Below are 21,550 nucleotides of genomic sequence, written 5' to 3' on the forward strand. Positions count from 1 at the left end.
GGTATAGTAGTGGCATGCCGCATGACATTATTAATGTTAGCCATTTAGCTGTTATTTTCGTACAGAGACTCACGCTGAAAGTCAGAAACGCAGCATTCGGATTCGGTCCCCCTGCTTATAATTAACATCAGTTTATGTTCTGTAATATTGACGTTTTTATCTGGTGGTTCTGAAAATTCACAACAGGTTGTATAAAAACACTACACACAAAAAATGATTTTATGATCACTATTATGCGTTATTCTCTAAATAGTATACTATTTCAGTGTTTGTCTATGAAAACCCAAGTGAAAAAGTGTGTGCTGTGTATAAATATCACATAGTTGTGAAGTGCTTAATGTGTTGGTTCACTGAACATCTGATGTTGTCTGCACATATAAACACAGGATCCAGTGCCGTTCCAAGGTTTTATTGTTGTCAATGCAGGGAAAAGGTTTACACTGGTTGCAGGAGAATAATGGATGGTGGATGGATGGATATATGGATGTATGGAGGATTTTGTATCAGTAATGCATCCACAGTCTGTATTGCATCTACAATCTGTACTTAGGTTTTCTCTTAACTTTAAACTGGATTTCACTCCTCTTTGTTCTGCCTGCTTTGTTTGGAGGGGAAAAAAAGTGTCATAGGCCTGAAGGGCGGAGTTATATAAACTTGGAAAGGGGCGTGGTTTCAGTGGTGATTGACAGTCCATGAATGAGGCAGGTCAGGTGGAAACTTGATATTTAACAGTAGTCTTCATCTTAAACTCATATTGTATAAGCATTTTAAGTCACCTGAGTAATACCTAGATTGTTCTGGTTAAAACATTATTGTTGTAGTTGTAATATCTTTAGTATTTTATGTGTGTAAGATGTTGAAAATAACCTGTTTCACATTCTTTTAAGTCCACTAACATTTAATAATTCTTGCTGCACACAGTTAATTTAAGCTATCAGTTCAGTTAATTATCAGTTACCATTGACAGAATGTACTGAACAGGTTCAGCAGGTGGTGATCATTATAATAAACTGAGAAGCTTGTTGACTGACCAAGTGGTGTTACACAACAGGTCAAAGGCTTTCTTTCTCCCTGACAAGTTAGTGACAGGTGTAAATTATGATTTCATCATAGCTACTGTGTTCTGCTCTGATATCATTGGTCTTTATTATTCATAATACTGAATCCTGTGATAGCAACATTTAAAATGTACCCTGATTGACACACCCATGGAGTCCTCATGGTAGACATCTTGCTCTCCAAAATACATTTCTAGCCCCTGATTGGCTACTGTATTTGTCAGTCAAGGGACAGCTGCCACATGAGGTGGTGTGCCTGTCATACAGACCCTCTGCTGCTTTCAAGTGCCCCTCGATATTTTTCTTATAACTTTATGGCGCATGTTTGTTTGTTATTAACGAATGTGTCTAGTAGCCCAAGTGTTATTTTTTTATGTCATGTGTTGCAGAGCCACTTTATGTATACTCAAGTGCTTAAATGTGCTAAAAAAAAAAAAAAAACTAGTGGAATTTCTTGCAAGTGTTACTTTCTTGGCAATAAATCCTTTTCTGATTCTGATTTCTAAATATCAGGCACATAATTAGATTTTAAGAAGTAGGATCTAAGTACAAAAATCCATATATATATATGGAGTAGTTACTTCCCAGCATAGACCTGTTACTATCGTATTGTTTAGGTTTGGTGAAGAAAAAAAAAAGTTAATGAGTCGAAAGGACAAAATTCCCGACGACACTGAAGGCAGCAAAACTTGAACCAGTCATATTAATGTCAGTGACCTCGCAGGAGCCGCTGGAAAACAACTCTAAAAAACCCCCCAGCCAGCATATGTAGGCCTACTGTTCTTCACCGTCAAACCAAGCTGTCAGAGCAGGTTTGTGGGCAACCATGCACTGTCTGAGAGCGCTGCGTATGTCCTACTCTGTACAACTGATCGTCAAAGACACAGATGCGGTTAAGAAGGTTTTCATCTTCCAGCCAGCATGTTGTCTGAGCACGAAATCAACAACGACGTCCCAGCGACCACCGCCTACAGACTTGGATCATTTCAGTCTGAAAATGTAAGTGTCTCTGTGTGTTAAACAGCTCAGTGTCAACACCTGATTGTCCTGTGGATTATTTTACAGACAACACACAATCACTGGGCCTTGTATTTTTATCACATGTATTAAGACGCATTTAAAAATATATAGAAATATTCATATCGTTATTGTATATTAACTGTTTCTGCTACAAAGGTGGTCATATCAGGCCGTTAACACTTTATAATAACCATCATTAATAGATGGTAAATTGATAGTTAATTAATCTTTAGTTAATTGTCATTTAACTGTTAGCAAACAGTAATTTTACTGTTAACAAACAATTAAATTATAATTAATAATGTTTACTAATTATTAGAAGTGCTGTAAATTAACAGTTTATTGTTACACACATTATATCCCTCATTTACTATATTAGGTATCGGTTAATGATTAAAAAATGTTTGTAAACCTTTAAGAAACCATTTTTAAAACATCTATAAACATTACATCGATAGATGGACCAGATATTCCTAACACTTTGTTGAGGGTTACTAGTTGGTTTGTAAACCGTCTGTAAACAGTTTCTGGATGGTTATTATAAAGTTGCAACAGATGACTATAATACCTTGTTAAATAGTTAATAAATACTTTGTAAACCATCTATAAACATTATTTAGATAGATAGTTAATACTTTGTCAGTGGTTACTAGTTGGTTTGTAAACTGTCTGTAAACAGTGGCTGGATGGTTATTATAAAGTTGCAACATATAAAATAATTATATAGTATATATATATATATATATACATATATACATACTTAGCACAAAAAGTAAGGAAATTTGTGTTTGGTAGATTATTTCTCTGTGGTAACAATGGTTTTTGGCAATGAATCTTATACCGTTGGAAAAAAATGGTGCCACATTTGTAAGGAACATGCATTTGTGGGATGAGCAGCAGCGCTGAGTATGTGGGTTGCGCCCATGAACAATTTGCTAAATCTTCTCTGCCAATGCCAAACAGCTTATTCTGCCATTGACTTGTTTGGTGTTTGGTGAATTGGATGATTGAAGCTTGAAGAAACAAGACATATTGGCAATTGATTCATTTCACAAACAGGAGCCTCAGTAGCGTGTGGAAGAACCATACACAGCCACAACAGCCTGGCACCTCCTCCTCATGCTGGTCACCAGCCTGGTCACACACTGCTGTGGGATGGCATCCCATTCTTCAACCAGCATTTGTCGCAAGTCAGCCAACGTGGTTGTGTTGGTCACTCTGGCACGAACAGCACGCCCAAGCTGATCCCACAAGTGTTGAATGGGGTTGAGGTCAGGACTGCTGGCAGGCCATTCCATCCTCTCCACTCCCACATTCTGGAGGTAGTCTCTGATAAACCCCGCCCTGTGGGGGCGAGCGTTGTCATCTTGGAGGATAGAGTTCGGTCCCAGACTGTGGAGATATGGTATAGCCACTGGTTGCAGAATTAGGCACCTGATTGTCAGCACCTGGGGGTACCAGAAGCTCAAAACAAGAGTCAATAGCAACAGCAAAGAAAAGCTGTTTGGCAATGGCAGAGACGATTTGGCAAATTATTCATGGGCAAAACCCACAAATGCATGTTCATTAAATGGGGCACCATTTGTAAGGAACTAAACAGGCTTTCCAACAGTATAAGATTTATTGCCAAAAAGCATTGTTCAAATAATCTACCAAACACAAATTTCCTTACTTTTGTGCTAAGTTTATATATATTTGATATTTGATATGATGCAACTTTATAATAACCATCCAGACACTGTTTATAGATGGTTTACAAACCAACTAGTAACCCTCAACAAAGTGTTAGGAATATCTGGTCCATCTATCGATGTAATGTTTATAGATGTTTTAAAAATGGTTTCTTAAAGGTTTACAAACATGTTTTAATCATTACCCGATACCTAATATAGTATATGAGGGATATAATGTGTGTAACAATAAACTGTTAATTTACAGCACTACTAATAATTAGTAAACATTATTAATTATAATTTGTTTGTTAACAATAAAATGACTGTTTGCTAACAGTTAAATGACAATTAACTAAAGATTAATTAACTGTCAATTTACCATCTATTAATGATGGTTATTATAAAGTGTTACCGAAATCATTATCTCAGGGTATGTCTTCTGTAGCCGTGTGTAAGTCAATAGCATGCAATAATGGTCGACTTTAATCTTAACTTCATCAGGAATGTCTATTCAAAGTTCCCCAGCACGGGAGTGGAAGACATGCTTTTCTACACCATCACAGAAGGAAAAGAGGAAGTCCCCATTTCATACTTTACCTCAGTAAGAAGCTAAAGAAACATCCTATCTATCTATCTATCTATCTATCTATCTATCTATCTATCTATCTATCTATCTATCTATCTATTTATCTATCTCTCTATCTATCTATCTATCTATCTATCTATCTATCTATAGTTATTGTGTTTTCATCTGTCCCCCTGTTTTTTGCAGGCCCTGAAGAAAACCGGCCTTCATGCATCAGACCCTCGTCTAAAGGACTGCATGGAGAAGCTCCGACTGGCTGTGAAGGAATCTGTTCCTGAGGTGATGATGGACAGAGACCTTTTCCACAGGTGTGATAAGTGGAGGAGATGGGCAAGTGGTTAAGGGCCCTGACACACCAACCCGATTATCGGCCGTCGGACAGTCTGGCGAGGTCAGTGACTCAAGTCTGTTCGGTGTGTTCCATGCCGTCGTCCGTCCGAGGAGCTGTCAGCCTTTATTTTGGCCGACCTGACATGCTCAGTCGGAGACAGGGCAGTGTATCCACTCGCCCGGAAATGGCGAGTGGATGAGCCTCTCAAAATCTGACAAATTGTCGATCTGAAATGAAGACAGATTCAGCAAATGTATGGCCTATTTCTTGCTTAAAATGTTTTCAGAAACACGTTTCGGTGAACTATTTTAGTACAATATGAGATCGTATTCTGAACAAGCTGCCAAAAGACCCACGTGATGCGTTCGTCCTATCAGCTGCCGGTTTTCATTTTCTGGGAAACAATACAGAGAAGCGCCGCCTGCTGCTATGGAGACATATTACAGTTTGCGCACGCGCAGAGCGTGCGCTCAAGTCGCCATCACCTCAGTGTGTTTTAAGGGCATTTTTTGGGACCTTGGGGACCCGACTGATCAGTCCGACCTTTTCTGCCGACGGTCGGCCGTCTGATTGGTGTGTAACAGCTCTAAGACTGAATTAGTCTCGGGTTGCCAGACCCTCCTCCACAGAGCTGTGGTAGTCAGCAACAATCATCTTGGGCGGCGCTAAGCGTCGGACAGAGCAATGGTGCCTCTGGAAAATAGCCAAAATAGAGGAAAGAACGTGTTTTGGTGAAACATGCACGTTCAAAAGTTGTTTTAGTCACACAACAGAAAACTCAGATTGGACAGATAGTCTAGCTAGCTGTCTGGATTTACCCTGCAGAGATCTGAGGAGCAGTTAACCATAGTCCTCATAAATCGACCGGAGTTTAAAATGCCAACACAAAGGAAGCGGAAGGTAACAGACATCCAGCCGTAATGAGGGACAACCAGCGGAATTTCCAGCGTCTCATCAATCCCAGGAATAAAACTTCGTCGATATAGACTAGGACTGAATCAAACAATCAAATGGTTAGTGCACCCAAACTGTAACTGTGTAAATGCAAATGTAAAGGAATAGTTCACCCTGAAACACAATATCATGCTGAGGTTTTACTGGCTCTACCCACTCCAATGCAATCAAGCTCTGTTGTGTTTAGTTTGTGTTGTTCAAAGCACCAAATTATTTCTGATTAGAATGACACTGGCTCAGTCCCAAATTGAGCCCTGAGGACTAAGGACTAAAGACTCACAGACTTAATTGAGTGAGTGTGTGAGGCCACATGGGCTCAGATAGGTATAAATGGGATTGGGACAGCACTTCACGAGATCACATGTTACCTTGGCGACGTTTAATAACAAAGATGTTGCTGACATTTGCCGGTTTGGGAATTTTCATTTTAAGTTTGTTGCTTTCCACACGGCCGAGGCACAGGAGACGGCTGCCTGATTCCAAAGTTTTTCAAACTCTTGTTTAACAAGCTGGACAACAGGTTGGTCTGGGTTCCGTCGTGCTGTTGTTTACCTTTGTAATTTCCAGATTTCCCTACGGTCTCCGCGGTAAACGTCACAACGCTTTGAACTGTGGGTAATTCCCTTTGGTGAAGTCTGCATCGATGCAGGCAATGACACTCACGCCCTTTGACATTCGACATTGGGACAACCCTAAGCCCTTACGAATTTCCAAAGTCCGTGAGTCTGTGAGTCCAGACTTTGGGATTGGGCCATTGTTACAAATTATAACCCACCACAGACCTTGTTGTTTCAAGCGCTCTCCTCAATTCAGAGGGAGGACACAGCTCACATCAGAGACTATGATCACCTTAAAAGCTGTCCCTTTTTATTTGGTACAGGGTTTCATTCATCTAGAGGCTTAAGGTGAACACATTATACATTATATTTTCAGTACAAGACAAGAGTTTTTTTGAATCAGCAGTAAAATCTTAACCACAATGCTATGGCACATGCTGAAGTTTTATTTTCAGTGTGTACTTTTTCAAAAGCTTACAAATTATGAATGCATTTTCTATTCATACATAAACTGATAGATTCTAATACAGCAGATCAGCAACTCAAACACAGGGACACACATGGTAACATTTGGGCAACTTTTAACAAGGAACAGGTCAACAAGTTCAACATAATTGACAGGAAATGTAACAATTGATTTTTCTCCAAAGTTTCTCACTTTGTTGCCTGTTTCTCGGAGTGCTGCTCTTCTACAGTACAATGTCCCTGTATGGACAAATGGACTTGTATCTCATAGCTGGCTGTCTCATTGTGTTTTGTTTTCCATTCACTACCCTGTGCAGGCATGATGAGACCAAACTATTTTTAGACTGACCTTCCGACAACAATCCTTTCTAATGCAGCATTTGCTGTATGTGACCTGCTGCATGATTGTCTCTGCCTTTCTTTATTTCCTCCCTTGTCTTCAACACATACTTGACATTACTTATAAGTATTTTTTTAAGTATTAAGTTTAAGAACAATCTGAAGAATGTGGAGGAAGTCAGAACTACAGGAGGTTGACACAGTACAATGAACACATTTGTAATAATATGTAATTTAATTAATACTTTTGTGAATCTTCTTGTCACTGTTGTCTCTGTTGGTTAGTATATGGCTAGCCAAAACAAGTCAGTAAACATTCATGTCAACACTTCAGTAAAAGCTAACAGGTGTGCATAGAAAGTCATAAGTTGTACTACACGTGGTGAAATATTCCTTTAACTTGATTAGCCAACATCAGGAGGTGCGAAAGCCAGTGTTATGTAGTTAGTGTGTGTGAGGACATGTCAGCTTTATTTACTGTCATGTTGATCAAAGCAAAGGCCCAGCACTAAGACTGGTAGTTGGCAGCTGCTGCTCTCACACCAGGGAATGCACACACACACACACACACACACACACACACACACACACACACACACACACACACACACACACACACACACACACACACACACACACACACACACACCACATTGTTGCACCATTGTTACAGTAATATCAAAAGAAAATATTTCATTTTCCGTAAGTGCTCCTGAGTGCTTCTGCATTATGTTGTTTTTCTTTCAGGTGTGTCGGTGGAAACATTGTCCTGCTGATCCAGGCATTCAGAAAGAAATTTATCATCCCTGAGTTTGACGTGTTTGCACAAAAAATAAATGAAATCTACAACACAGTGCAAAGCCAAACGGATGGGAAGGTATGCATTCATTGTTTATTACATTATTACATTACATGTAATTTAGCTGATGCTTTTATCCAAAGCGACTTACAATTGCTATATATGTCAGAGGTCAGGGACACGTTGGTTGATGTATCGCAGTGCGATTCATACCCAGGTCTCCCATACCAAAGGCATGTGTCATTTCCACTGCGCCATCACCACCCTGTTTGTTTTCATAGAAATGGAAAATAATTTTATCATTACTAGGTTCTTTTGAAGTTTATGAATGTAGAAACATATGGCATAATGTAACTATTTCACATATTGTGAAGTACTGTATATGGTATAATCAAGAACAATCTACATTTAAAAATTTGGCATATCTTTCTTTGAAATTGTATTAAACTTCTTACTGTTTCCCTCCTTCAAATTGTATACTGAAGAAATTATGAGACACAACATGCCTTATTCTTCCTGCTCATACAAAATAACTTTCTACTAACGCCTCCTCTGCTGCAGTGCTTTTAGTTGTGACACTCCATTATGTTAAACTAACTAGTTGGTTACTGTGTTTCTCTTGTGTATTCTGGCTTTAGGTTGCTGACTACATCCCCCAGCTGGCCAAGTTTAGTCCAGAACTGTGGGGTGTGTCTTTGTGTACAGTGGATGGCCAGAGGTAAGAATTACAGATTTGTACTTGACAAAAAAAAAATAAAACACCACCACCAAGGTCTATTTGGTAGCTTTTGTGGAGCTATAGATTGTTTTCCCACTCGACATTGAATTCTATATATTTCAATTAAAGATTTTCTGAGCACTTTAAAGACTTCTCATCCTCTTTGGTTTAAAAGTTAAGATTATTTTGATTTGACTGATGCTGAGGAAGACTGATGATGATATGATCGAAAGCTCCAGAACACCTACTGAATGGACCTTGTGGTGAGATTGTTATATATTATTGTTTTTTCCAAGATTAAAGGGATATTTTTGATGAGGCACTTATCCATAGTCTTATAGTGTATTACCTACAGTAGATGGTCGGCACGTCAGCAGTTTGGAGAAGCAGACAGGAGTACCGACATGGAAGCTAAGCAATGTACTGCTGTGGACAGGGTCAGCAGCTAAATGTATTTCAGCCACCTAAAAAAAGCAATATCAGTTTAAGTGTACGCTTCTATGCACTCAACTAGGGAGTTGCTGTCTACCGCTGCCTCAATCAGATAATTTGTTTGTGTTATTGTGTGACTTTGGTGAATCGGATCTAACCCTTTGAAACACCCAAGTCACACAATAACACAAACTGACTAACTGATCGAGCCAGCAATAGACCACCAACTCTTGTGTTCTGCAGGGTAAAGTTACTGTTTTTGTCAAAGGAATCTGGTGGCCCCATCCACAGCAGTACATTGCTTAGCTTCCTTGTCAGTACTGTCCCTTTAAGAATGAACTTTTGATCTCAACAGATTTGTCATTTATTGAAGGAATGAACTTGTTTTTCTTCTGTCACAGAGTTGAGACTGTTTTCTTATAGTGATGCAATTTCTTTAAGCAGTGTTGCTGCTGAATAGCCAATTCATATGACTGAGCAATACTGCCGGAGAAGCCTAGTGCATCTTCCAGGTGTGATTATCAAAGTGAATCTGTTTTATTTTCAGTGAGACTGCAAACATTCAACAGTCTTTTTTCACCAGGCACTCAGTAGGCGACACCAAGCAGCCGTTCTGCCTGCAGTCCTGTGTGAAGCCCCTGCAGTACGCCATCGCCGTCCATGAGGAGGGATCAGAGAGGGTTCATCGTTATGTCGGCATGGAGCCCAGTGGATTCAAGTTCAACATGCTCTCGCTCGATGATGAAGGTATGTAAGGCCTCATCACTGTCCTGTTGTATTGTAAAAGCTTACGTCGAGCAGTCTGTGATGCTCAAAATCTATGTAAGATATCTATATGATTTACTGACTGCATCAGTGCTATCACTGGATGGATTATGTTCCTTCAGCTGAATCTGAGAATTGTTCCATCACATTTTCACCACATCATATATTTTTTTATCCCATCTCATCTTATTTTGTTTTGAAATATATATATATATATATATATATATATATATATATATATATATATATATATATATATATATATACTAAACAAACAATTGATTGATCATTAAAAAAAAATCGACAGAGGGTACAAGAAATCCTTCCCATCCCTGTGTCCATTCAGGTCTTGAATGCTGATGACAGGAGGAGCTATCTGCTGCTGTTGTTGACAAGTCCATTACCTTAGTGGTGATGATGATGATGAGGATGAGGATGATGATTATGATACGGTGACAGTTATGCTTTGAGATATAGAATATTATATTAGTGGTGATGATCTTACGTGATGATGCCGATGTCCAGATTTATGTTCTTTTGACGGTGATGAATATTACATTGGTAATGGTGATGTTGACAAAATTCAATGTTCATTATATTATGTACCGTATAGTCCCTGTGGGGTTATGGTGGACACTTTTGCCTGCTCTAGAGGAGTGGTTCTCAAAGTGGGCTCCACGGACCACCAGAGGTCCTTGACGTCCTAGGTTCCAGCAGTCGCAGCCCATTCACTCTGACATCTCTCCATTTGTGCATGTAAAAGGACCTGAGCATGTGTGTGTATTTCAGGCCTGTGTGTAGTGTGTAATAACAACAGAGTGTAACTTGTAATTCCCCCACTGGGGATTAATAAAAAAGTATAAATTATTAAAATTAAATTATTTTTCTCATGGATTTCATTCACTTTCTGTAACATAACATCTAAAAGTAAACATTCTATCAGGTAGGGTACCCTGGGACAAAGTCTTGATGGGGGTCCGTGGTCTAATTTGTGTCAGTTTAGGGTTCCTTGACGTGAAAACGATTGGAACCATAGGTGTAAGCTACCCTGGGCACGTGTTTATGTCATTTGTTGTATGTTATATTGTGTGTTTTATGTTTTTCTATGCGTTGTTACACTTGCTGCTGCACAATTTGCTGGGCAAAATAATACATTTAGTTGATTGACTTGACTTGAGGTTAATCAATAACGAAAATAATTGTTGGTTGCAGAACCTAACAAGCTCTTATCAGCAGTGGTTACTTTTATTGTACTACATTTTCGTGTTTCTGTTTTTCCCAAGCAAGACCATAGCTGAATTACAGCATGTGGAGCACCTCTTTGACTAAATATTAAACTTCATTACAAAAATATCTTTAGGAAATAACAGCTCATTAACATCATCATGTGTCTTATCTCATTGTCCTTTCTCCCAGATAAGCCCCACAACCCCATGGTGAATGCTGGAGCCATAGTGATCAGCTCTCTTATCAAGGTAAACAGATGGACATGTGTAAGGCAGTTACACACCAACCAGACGGCCGACCGTTGGCAGAAAAGGCAGTTGGACTGATCAGTCTCCCCGAGTTGGTGAAAAAAGTGCCTCGGAACACACCAAAGTGACGAGACGTAATACGTCTCCATAACAGCAGGCGTCGCTAATCTGTATTGTCGCCCAAAAAATGAAAACCAGCAGCTGATTGGACGAACGCGTCACATGGATCTGGCTGCTGCTTCCGGATTTTTCGAACGGCCATTACTGGTGACTCATTCAGATTACGATTTCATATTGTACTAAAATAGTTCACCGAAACGTGTTTCTGAAAACATTTTAAGTCATTCTTTAAGAAATAGGCCATGCAGTTGCTGAATCTGTCTTCATTTCAGATCGACAAAGGTCAGTTTAAAAGATTTTCGTCAGATTTTGAGAGGCTTCTCATCCCGCTTGCCATTCCCGGGTGAGTCCCGACTGCCCTGTCTCCTACTGAGCATGTCCTTCAACGGACCAACGGAACACACTGAATAGACTCGAGTCACTGACATCGCCAGACTGTCCGACGGCCGATAATCGGGTTGGTGTGTCAGCGCCCTTAGAGGCCTGGTGTGTGATAGTTGAGTCAGCACATACAGTAAATCACTCTCTATTTAGTAAAAAGTCAGTGACACAGATATGTTGTTGACACAGGTTGGATTTTGGCACTGTTTCCATTTTTTATATTTACAAAATGACAGGAGTCCTATGGACAAGTTTGTGGAATAGCATTAAAGTTTGCTGCACTCCACACATGAAAAGCAAAAATAATTTATCGTAAAAGGACACGTCATTTGAACATACTAAAATGTTTTCTGCCTACATTTATTTTTGAAGTGTTTTTAAACTAAAGCACTGCCAAATATTCAACCTAATTCTGGAAAAATATTAATCTTGTTTTTGTTTTATAGTAAATCTGTGACTTATTTTAAACTAGAAGGGCACTCAGAGAGCACAGACCTCCGCCAATGCATGCCCTATCTAATAATGTTAATGCAGAGTACATTTTTCCAATGGGGAACTCATTTTTCTTATTATTCTTACACCATATGAATGCAGCACAAATGCCCTGTCTCGCAATGTTAACGGAAATAAAAAAAATGATTTGTCTATTTGTGATGCGGATCTGCTCCAACATTTGATGGGTTCTTCCTTGGCCCATGCTACACCCTTCCACTAAGTTTCATTAATTGGGCCAGTGGGTTTTCTGTAATCTTGCTGACAGACAAACAGAGCCGAAAACCTTGGTGGAGGTAATAATGAACTATGTTCTGGTATAGAGCCTGCAGGTTGTTGAGTGAGTCTGTTGATGTGATGATGATCTTCATGACAAAGCCTGGGGGAAATGTCATAAAGCAACAGTAACCAGTTATTAATACATCTTCAAAACATCCTAATGTATGAAATACATTTGAGAAATGTTAACTTATTGACTGAATATGGCTGCTTTTCTTAAACATATTCAAAATGTGTCTTGCAGATTTAAAGCAGAAAAACAGTATTATGTCAGCGTTAAGTTGTCTGTCGTACTGTTTTGTGAAATTCTCCCTGAGCTCTGTGATTTACGATCACTGCCTATCTTTCCTCTTGTACTGTAACAGCTGATAATAGGGTACTAAGTTATGCAATCAGTGACTCTTGTTTGGTTTTCAGCCTCGTTCAAATAAGGCAGAGAAGTTTGACTATGTAAGTAGAGTGCCTCTTCTCTTTTAACACCATGAATGTGATACTGAGGGTTGATTTTATCAGTAGTCAGAGATGCCGCAGTACACATAAAATGTTGTCTTTGTTTACCTAGGTTATGGAGTATGTGAAAAAGATGGCAGGCCAAGAGTATGTGGGATTTAGCAATGCCATGTGAGTGTACTATTGATTAAATTTGAGGTATTTTAAGTTAATAATCATCCTTTAGCACACCTTATTGAAAGAGAGTGTTGGGCAAATTGCCTGTCCACTGCTCTATTGCATTATTGATGTTTCAGTATTGACCCCTTCTGCCTTTTTGTCTCAGGTTCCAGTCAGAAAAAGAAACGGGCGACAGAAATTTTGCCATTGGATACTACATGAAAGAGAAGAAGGTCAGTTACAGAATGCTGAAATATGTGGGACTAGAAATGCTTTTGATTTGCTGTTGCATCAGTTCAAGATAAAGCTTAATGTTTACATATCAACTCCTGAGTGTTTTGAATCACATGTTTTTTTATGACAGGCTTCTTCAAAGATTTCTTTTTAAAGTGTAGCAATTGTATATCTGAAAAAAATAGATATTGTTGTCCGGTAAGAACACATTTTCTTAATTTAATTTTTTCAGGATGTGTTTAGGAATTCCAGGATGGTTTCATCCTAATATTCCTACAATAGTCTCTTGCCACAGAATACAATAACATTTTTTTATTTGACCCTCTATCCATTTTTGCTACCGTCATCAATTTGCTAGACCAACGATCTTTGAGGCCAACTGGAATTCCTTCTCCATGGCGTCTCTGTACATCTCCCACACCCCTCTGTGCATCGCCACTTTATCATGTTAGAGGTGTTATTCGTTACCCTTTGACCCTATTTGAGGGGCCAGACTAGAAGAGAGCTTTATGACCTGACCAAGATATTCTTGAATTCTGGTTGAGAAATCATAGTTTATCTGAACAGTGCATGGCCAGCATACTTCAGTCAATCAAATAGTCACGATGATCATATTTCCTTCACCAGTGTTTTCCTCCGGGAGCTGATATGATCGATGCGCTAGACTTCTACTTCCAGGTAAAATGTTCTGTCATGAATGGAGCAAGTATCATTATATAGATACTCTTGTGTAGCCTGATATTGATTTAACTGTAAATGAAAATAGATTCAGTAGTTTTGACCATGAACTGATCCTCTTTTGGTCATAGCTTTGCTCCATCGAGGTGACCTGCGAATCAGGAAGTATCATGGCTGCCACTCTGGCCAACGGAGGGATCTGTCCAATCACAGGCGAGCTTGTCCTGAGTGCCGAGGCAGTGCGAAACACTTTGAGTCTCATGCACTCATGTGGCATGTATGACTTCTCTGGCCAGATGGCTTTTCATGTGAGCAATAGTAGGAAGTGACTGTACCATCACACCACCCCTCTGACACAACAGAAATAAAAGATAAAGTAGTGTTCAGTGTGATCACTTCGCCTATGCTGTGAAGGAAATGTTTGTTCATTTAATGAGCTGAAACAAATTCCACATCTCTCATCTTCCAGGTGGGCTTGCCAGCCAAATCCGGGGTGTCCGGTGCCATTCTGCTGGTGATCCCCAACGTCATGGGAGTGATGTGTTGGTCTCCTCCTCTGGACAGAGTTGGAAACAGCGTTCGGGGAATACACTTCTGTCAGGTTAGACCAAGATGTTACAGTTTTTCATTTTGCATTTAGACTGTTTGTGGTAAAGGAGAAGATTAAAGGGAGTAAAAAATAGATAAAGGGATTTTATGTATAGACTCAAAAGTAATCTGTCTCAGTTATCACTTACGACCCACTAGAAGTGTGTGGCGGTGTCTGTATCTGCAGAGGCCCTGCACTCAATTTATTGCTGTGTTTGCAACATTTCTGGGCGTCAACCTCTTTAAAAATGTAGCGGCTAGGTGCCAGATCGTAATCACGCATCCAAGAGGAAGCTAAGGAAATGGCATAAAATCTCCTGTGATGTACGTAGCAGCTCCAAATTTGTCATATCGGTGACTTCATGGATCTGAATTATTTTTGTTAACCCTTTCTAGCATAACTAGCATCATATATGCATAAATAATATATACAGTAATTCCTCCAGTGTTTTCATCCTCTAACAATTATACCGTATGTCATCACCCTCAGGAGCTCGTTTCACTCTTCAATTTCCACAACTATGACAACTTGCGGCACTTTGTCCAGAAGCGGGACCCTCGCAGACCAGATGGAGATGACAGGGTTTGTTGCTTTGTTAGTTTGTTCTTGTTGGTGTGTTTAATGTGTTTTCAGCCTATGTATATTCTATGTTTATGTTATTTCCCTGTATTTGCAGAACAAGTCTGTTTTTAATTTGATGTTTGCCGCCTACAGTGGAGATGTGTCTGCCCTTAGAAGGTACATCACCAGCAAACCTGATTATTGTTTGTCCTGTTTAACACATGGCCTTCATAATGTTAACACCAGGCGTGGGTACTAAAAAACATACAGATGGGTGCAAATGAAATAAAAAGCAAACATAAAGTGTCTTAGTGAAGTGTAGTAAATTGCTTCAATGCTGCTTGGCATAGGTTTTCCAGATGTAAAGGGTAATTTCTGTATTTATTTATGTCTGGTTTGTTTAATAATCATACTGATACGTGCATGTTGATGAGCTCAAATTCAAGCACATTGCTAAAATATATATTTGTAGTTTTATTTTTATATTACTATGTGGAAAAAGGACATTTCTTTCAATTTTATGTATCAAAAAAAAGTTTTGGTGAACTGTACTTTTATTTATTCCTTCAGGTTTGCTCTCTCATCCATGGACATGGACCTGAAAGACTATGATTCTCGAACAGCTCTTCATATTTCTGCAGCAGAGGGTGAGCTCCAAATGATCTGTTCATCTGTGGTCCTGATGTTTAGTGACTGAGCAACACTAAATCAGTTCCACAGGCAAACTGTGACGCAGTCAGGCAGCAAATCTCTTTGACCAAAAATAAGATACATACAGTTATTAGCACTTCTGTCTTATTTCTGTCTCACTAAATCAGTCGTACACACAATCCTGTCCAACCGTTATCTGTGGACTGTTTGTATGCACAAAAACAGCTTAATGCATTGTTATTAACTGGTATTGCTAACAATAGCTAACATGGCTAGAGCTAACCCCACAGTGAAAATCCGACTTGTTAAATGGAACGCAGGCAACTCGGGAGGGATGTCATTCCCTGCTCCGACTATCAAGTTCCAAGATAAATGGAACGCGTTATATGGGCTGCGTGCATCTGTCTGACCCTCCTTTTAGCTTTGTTGCACCTGTTAAGGCTCTGACACACCAACCCGACGGCCGACCATCAGCAGAAAAGGCAGTCAGACTGATCAGTCGGCTCCCGTCTTTCAAAAAAGTGCCTCGGAACTAGAGGGTGACACGGGAATCAATTGTCGCTCCCATCCCATCCCGAGTCCACGAAAATACTCCCATCACATCCCAATCACGAGAAAACTCAGATTCGACAAATAGCTAGTCTAACTAGCTGTCTGGATTTGCCCTGCAGAGATCTGAGGAGCAGTTAACCATAGTCCTCAGAAATTCACCGGAGTTTAAAATTACAGCACAAAAGAAAGCCGAAGGTAACGGACATCCGAAAACGGACATCCAAAAAAAGTGACATCCAGTGGAATTTCCGGCAGAACGAGAGCAAACCCGGAAGTGGAACGTCGTGGATATAGAGTAAAACACTAAACCTGGCATATTTCCTTTGGTTGGAGACACTGTAAACTCTGCTGGTAAACGTTGGTCGGCTTGTCAGGTCACGACTGTCCCATCCTGTCCTGGTGGATAGAACCAGGTATAGCAGTCTGTCACTACCTGCCCCAACATGCTCTTTGTGGTTCTACAACGACAGCGTGTATCAAGTTACCAATTTTAGCTTTAAAATACTTCATTTTTAATGAGGATTGGTTGACACAGCAACCCAAGAGCACCTTTATCACACACCCACAAACTTCAGTTAAACTTAGTTGAGAGGATAATTGAATTTTACTTGCATTGTATGCTCACAGCTGTAATTAGTGCTACATTAGTTTTCACTTCATTTGATTAACTATAGAGGCACAGTACCTTTGGCTCACATTGTACAAAACCCCTAATGAATCAGCTCACAGACCCTTACAGAGCACCATATGGTCGATTATTTATCTTCTGTTGTGCTCTAAGTTTAGTCACAGCACAGATTTAATGCCCCGATGCAGTGTGTTCAACAGTAACATTTTTGTCATTTGTTTACGAGATAAAAATGGAAGTAATTACAGTTTTCGTCCAAATGAAAAAGGCAGAGCTTTGCACTCCTTAATCTGATGCTGAGTTGGATTGTAACTGGAGGGAATAGTCATACATCTTCCCCCCCCCCTGTGTAGTTTGTATTTTTAGCAGCTTTGTTTTCTCCACCCACAATTTGTCATGCTATTAGACAAACTTGTGTAAATCGTGAATATCTTGCTAGCTTGGGGCAGGAGGATTTTAAAGGGTATGTTGCTCTTTGACACCAAAGTCAAAACAGTGTTTTCTGAGTTATCAGAAAAAGATTGTCTCTATCAAATTCTCCCAGATGGGAAACTATAAACTGTTGTCTTTTCTCAGGTCACATAGATGTGGTGAAGTTCCTTACTGACACCTGCAAAGTTGATCCATTTGTAGAAGACAGGTGAGAACAGCATCTGTAACTTCTGTCTTTTTATCCTTTAGCTTTGGATTTCTTCACTGCTCTTTATGTTTGGCCTTTGAGCATGACCAAATATTTTAACTTCTAGTCTGTTTTGTTTTCAGATAGAATCATAACCACATTTTTAGATGCTTGTTCTTTCCCATCTGTCCTCCAGATAAGATAATCTTAGTGGGACTACATGGTTTGAAAAAATATTTGAATGAAAGTAAAGGTTTTTAATTTGACCTGAAAATGTACCATTATGTCTCACAGCAAGACATACAAACATAACCACAACCACATAGTGTAGGTACTTATCTTATTTTAGGGTGACCTCTTACCACCAGTCCAGGGACAGCGGATGTAAAATAGCCTCCAGGCTAATTCTGGCACATTTTACTTTTATGTATTATTAGTGTGCATTGTCCCTGATAACTAAACCTGAAATAAAATTAATTAAAGTAAATTAAAGGATAATTCCGGTATATTTCAACCTGTTGTATTTCCCATAAATGTGGCTATTGTGAAAAAAAAGAAGTGAAAGTTGACCTGGATGTAGTCCCTATGCCATAATCGTGGATTTTGTCTTTAATAACAGATTAACCTCAAAGTGTGAATAAATTAGAGTAGCCTACTTACTACTTACTTGCTGCAATGAATAAAATGCAGAGGAGGAGAAAATAGCATCTGTCTTCACTAAAATCATCTGTTGAGTGTTTGATGGTAATGTATTTGTGCTTTAGAATGTAGTCAATGTGAAACAGCTTTATTTCTCTCTGTCTACTGTACAATGACAAATTCAAGTACAAAACATTTTGTCTCAACGGTCTCAACTACTGCCAGAAAACGCTTAGTTATGTTGTAACCTTGGTTCTCTGAGTGAAGAGACTCTCTCTCCACCATACATATGGAATAAGTAACGGTGTAACTGTCAGTTATACAGGAGAGAAGCCAGTTATCTGAGTTTGTGGCAAAACCTTTCAGTGCTCGGGGAAAAAAGTCTTATTTCTTCATTGTAGTTTTCTGTAAAAGTGTTAAAATCTTGTGTCTTGTCTCGTGAGCTGGGTGTCTCGTCACTCACACCCCTAATTAATACAACCTAAGAGTGAATGTTTGAGCTTAAACTGTCTTTACCACATATTGTTAATCTATAATAAAATACTTAACTTTGCACAGCTAAAAATCCTCCTCCATGACTTATCTGCTGATTCCTCTCTTCATCTTTACCTTTTTATTACTTATTGCTGTGCAGGTGGGGGAACTTACCAGTCGATGACGCCATGCAGTTTGGACATGACGAGGTGGTGAATGTGCTGAAAGAATACCAGCAGGTCTGCAGGCAGCAGGAAACGCAGCACACAGAGGCTGAGCATTCGCCGAAGCTGGACACCATCGAGAGCATGGTGTGATGGATTTGAATAGAGTCCCCACACTGTACCATGTCAGGGCATATGTGCAATCTGTCAAGTTTTTAAATATGAAGGTCCATTTGTAGCTCATAAAATGAGTTCCAAATTAAGACCAGAATATGACTAAATGAATATAAATTAACTATGCAAATCGCAGTAAAGGAAAATATTCATGAGTGGAATGGAAAATGGTAGGAACATGCAAATATAAAAATTAAAAATATAAACTAGACAAGAAAATACAATGCAAACAATAGGCAGAGAAAACACAACACAACAAGCCAATATAATACAACATTTGTGGGTTTGTGTAAACAACAACATATGCTGCGAACAGACTCTAATTTCAAATCAGTACTGCTGGAATACATCATCAACCTGGACTCAATGTTCATGTTATGGTAAGATTCATATAGTTATATAGAGTTATATGTAGCAGAGGGTCTCAGTGTTGTTGAAGAGGGATCTGATAAAAGCAAAAGATTTGTACTTGCAATGCTTGACATAACTTACAACAGTACATTTTTACTGTCATAGTTTTACCATTTTATTATTCTGTTGTGACTTGTTGTAACATTTAAATATGTAAAACTATGTTTGGATGTAAAATCTCAAATTTGGCATATTATAAAAGGGAAACAAAGGGATTGTACCCAATAAACCTAATGTTGAAAATATTGTATATATTATGTTCTTCAGCTGTAAATAAGTGCACTGGAATTCTAATAAGACATTATTATACATGAAATTCCACAGAGTCATTTATGTGAAATATTTTGACATTAAAGACATCCATTAAACACATTTATTTATCTGCAACCCGTAGTTTCATTTTGTTTTGATTTTATTATTATAAAATATTATAAGGGTAGTCAATGCTTCATGCAGTCAGCAATTTGTTGTTGAATATTAAACAGCATCTACTAAATCAGCTGAATATAGGAACATATGATGTAGAAGCAGCAAGCTGTAGAGTTATCAGGAAGTGGTCCGTACTCAATTCTTTTAAATTATATTATTATAAGAGTGTGTTTTGCATAATTATATTTTCTAGTAAACAGCTGGACATTCAGCTGTGGCTACAAAGGATCAAACGAATGTATATAAGTAAATGTATACGAAGTCATATAGCCACCTCATTTTAACAGACTCTCCCTCGGTTTTATTTATAGATGTAGAGTTAGTTAGTTAGTTGGAGCTTGTTAATGTGGCTCGGCAAAGGGAAGTTTGGGGTCCCCTGCTGGCCCGACACCAGATAAGCGGTTGAAGATGTAGATGGAGTTAATCAGTGTTGAAAGACTGTCTGTTTACTCACCTGGTTCATGAAGCTGACATGGTTGCAGCCACAGTAAACATGCTACAGTTTTCTCCATCAGATGGCACTGTGTCCCCATCAGAAGAAATCTCTGTAAAACCCACAGCATCAGCGGTGTACTAAACAGAGTGGCTTAGATCCCTGCAGGAGAAAGAACATTATGGGGCAGAAAAGAACTTATATAAGACTACCTTGACATCCAGAGAGACGGCTGCCACCTGTACAGACCATGGTGGTCCTGACAGAACACAGAACACCTTCCTCCACTGCAGCAACAGGCACAGAGTCCTGCTTCAGCTGGGCAAATAAGACGCCGCTAGCTAATAAGAATAAACTGCTCCCACCTTCACACATTGTGTTTATTCCTCATGTCATTGTTTTAGATCAATACTGCTTCTGAATGGGAAAGGCCTGTATTTAACTGGATTCTTAGCAGTATGGCACAAGATTTAGACATCCAGCATTTTGAAAGTTTGAAGGGAAATCTAGTACACACTACTATTTCATTATGGTTATAATTTATTTATTATTCATTATGTTATTCCACAATAATTGCAGTCTTGGACCCAGTATTCTTTCTGGAGAAAAAAAGATAGGGAATCTTTTTCACCATGGCAGACAGGTGAACGTGTGTGGATGATTTGATCTGGTTGGCATTTAGGAAGTTTAATGAAACCAGAACAAAGAAAGATGACCTTAATGAGCTGGATTGAATGAAATTGAACCCCACAAGCTTTTTAGGGTAAGAAAAAAGGACGAAGTCTGAGAGTAGTTATGAATTAAGTGAAATTTGTTATTGTTTTAATTGTGTTTTGGTATGTCATTTGTACTGGCATTCAGTCATTGTTAACTATAGAGAGAACGGTAGTTTTTGAATATTGTTGTTTATTTTTTTTAGCGATGTTCGCAATGAGGCTCTAGCGATGGCAATGTTGGTCTGTTGATCCATTGGTGCATCACTTTGGCCCAGACTGAAATATTTTAACCATTGGATGGATTGCCTTGACATTTTGCACGGACATTCATGATCCACAGGATGAATTGCAATAATTTTATTGATGCTCTTAGTCTTTGTCTTGTAATAATGTTTTGTGCAGGTAATGAAATTGTTTGACTATTTTCACATGAATAATTTACAAAAACACTGTGTTTTCAGACAACATTGAAAACCTCCAATTACCTTTCAAAGCGGAAGGTAATCAACTAGCAAATTGGTCAGTTGGGAGGGAGCCCAGCTGTA

The 21,550-nt window shown here is 39.0% G+C and overlaps 1 protein-coding gene across 1 annotated transcript; it reads left to right on the plus strand.

The window, feature by feature from the left end:
* Positions 1-1,799: 1,799 nt before the first annotated feature.
* On the plus strand, positions 1,800-19,805 carry gls2b (glutaminase 2b (liver, mitochondrial)). Its single transcript, XM_078248998.1, has 18 exons — positions 1,800-2,057; positions 4,253-4,352; positions 4,524-4,645; positions 7,731-7,860; positions 8,421-8,500; positions 9,516-9,679; positions 11,114-11,172; positions 12,862-12,894; positions 13,007-13,065; positions 13,220-13,286; positions 13,915-13,965; positions 14,097-14,273; positions 14,435-14,566; positions 15,044-15,136; positions 15,231-15,292; positions 15,686-15,762; positions 17,523-17,586; positions 18,839-19,805. The coding sequence occupies exons 1-18, from the start codon at positions 1,885-1,887 to the stop codon at positions 18,993-18,995; spliced, it is 1,800 nt and encodes a 599-aa protein (XP_078105124.1). The 5' UTR covers positions 1,800-1,884; the 3' UTR covers positions 18,996-19,805.
* The last annotated feature ends 1,745 nt before the right edge of the window (positions 19,806-21,550 follow it).

This window comes from Sander vitreus, chromosome 4 (genome assembly GCF_031162955.1).
Source record: "Sander vitreus isolate 19-12246 chromosome 4, sanVit1, whole genome shotgun sequence".
Taxonomy (NCBI): Eukaryota; Metazoa; Chordata; class Actinopteri; order Perciformes; family Percidae; genus Sander; species Sander vitreus.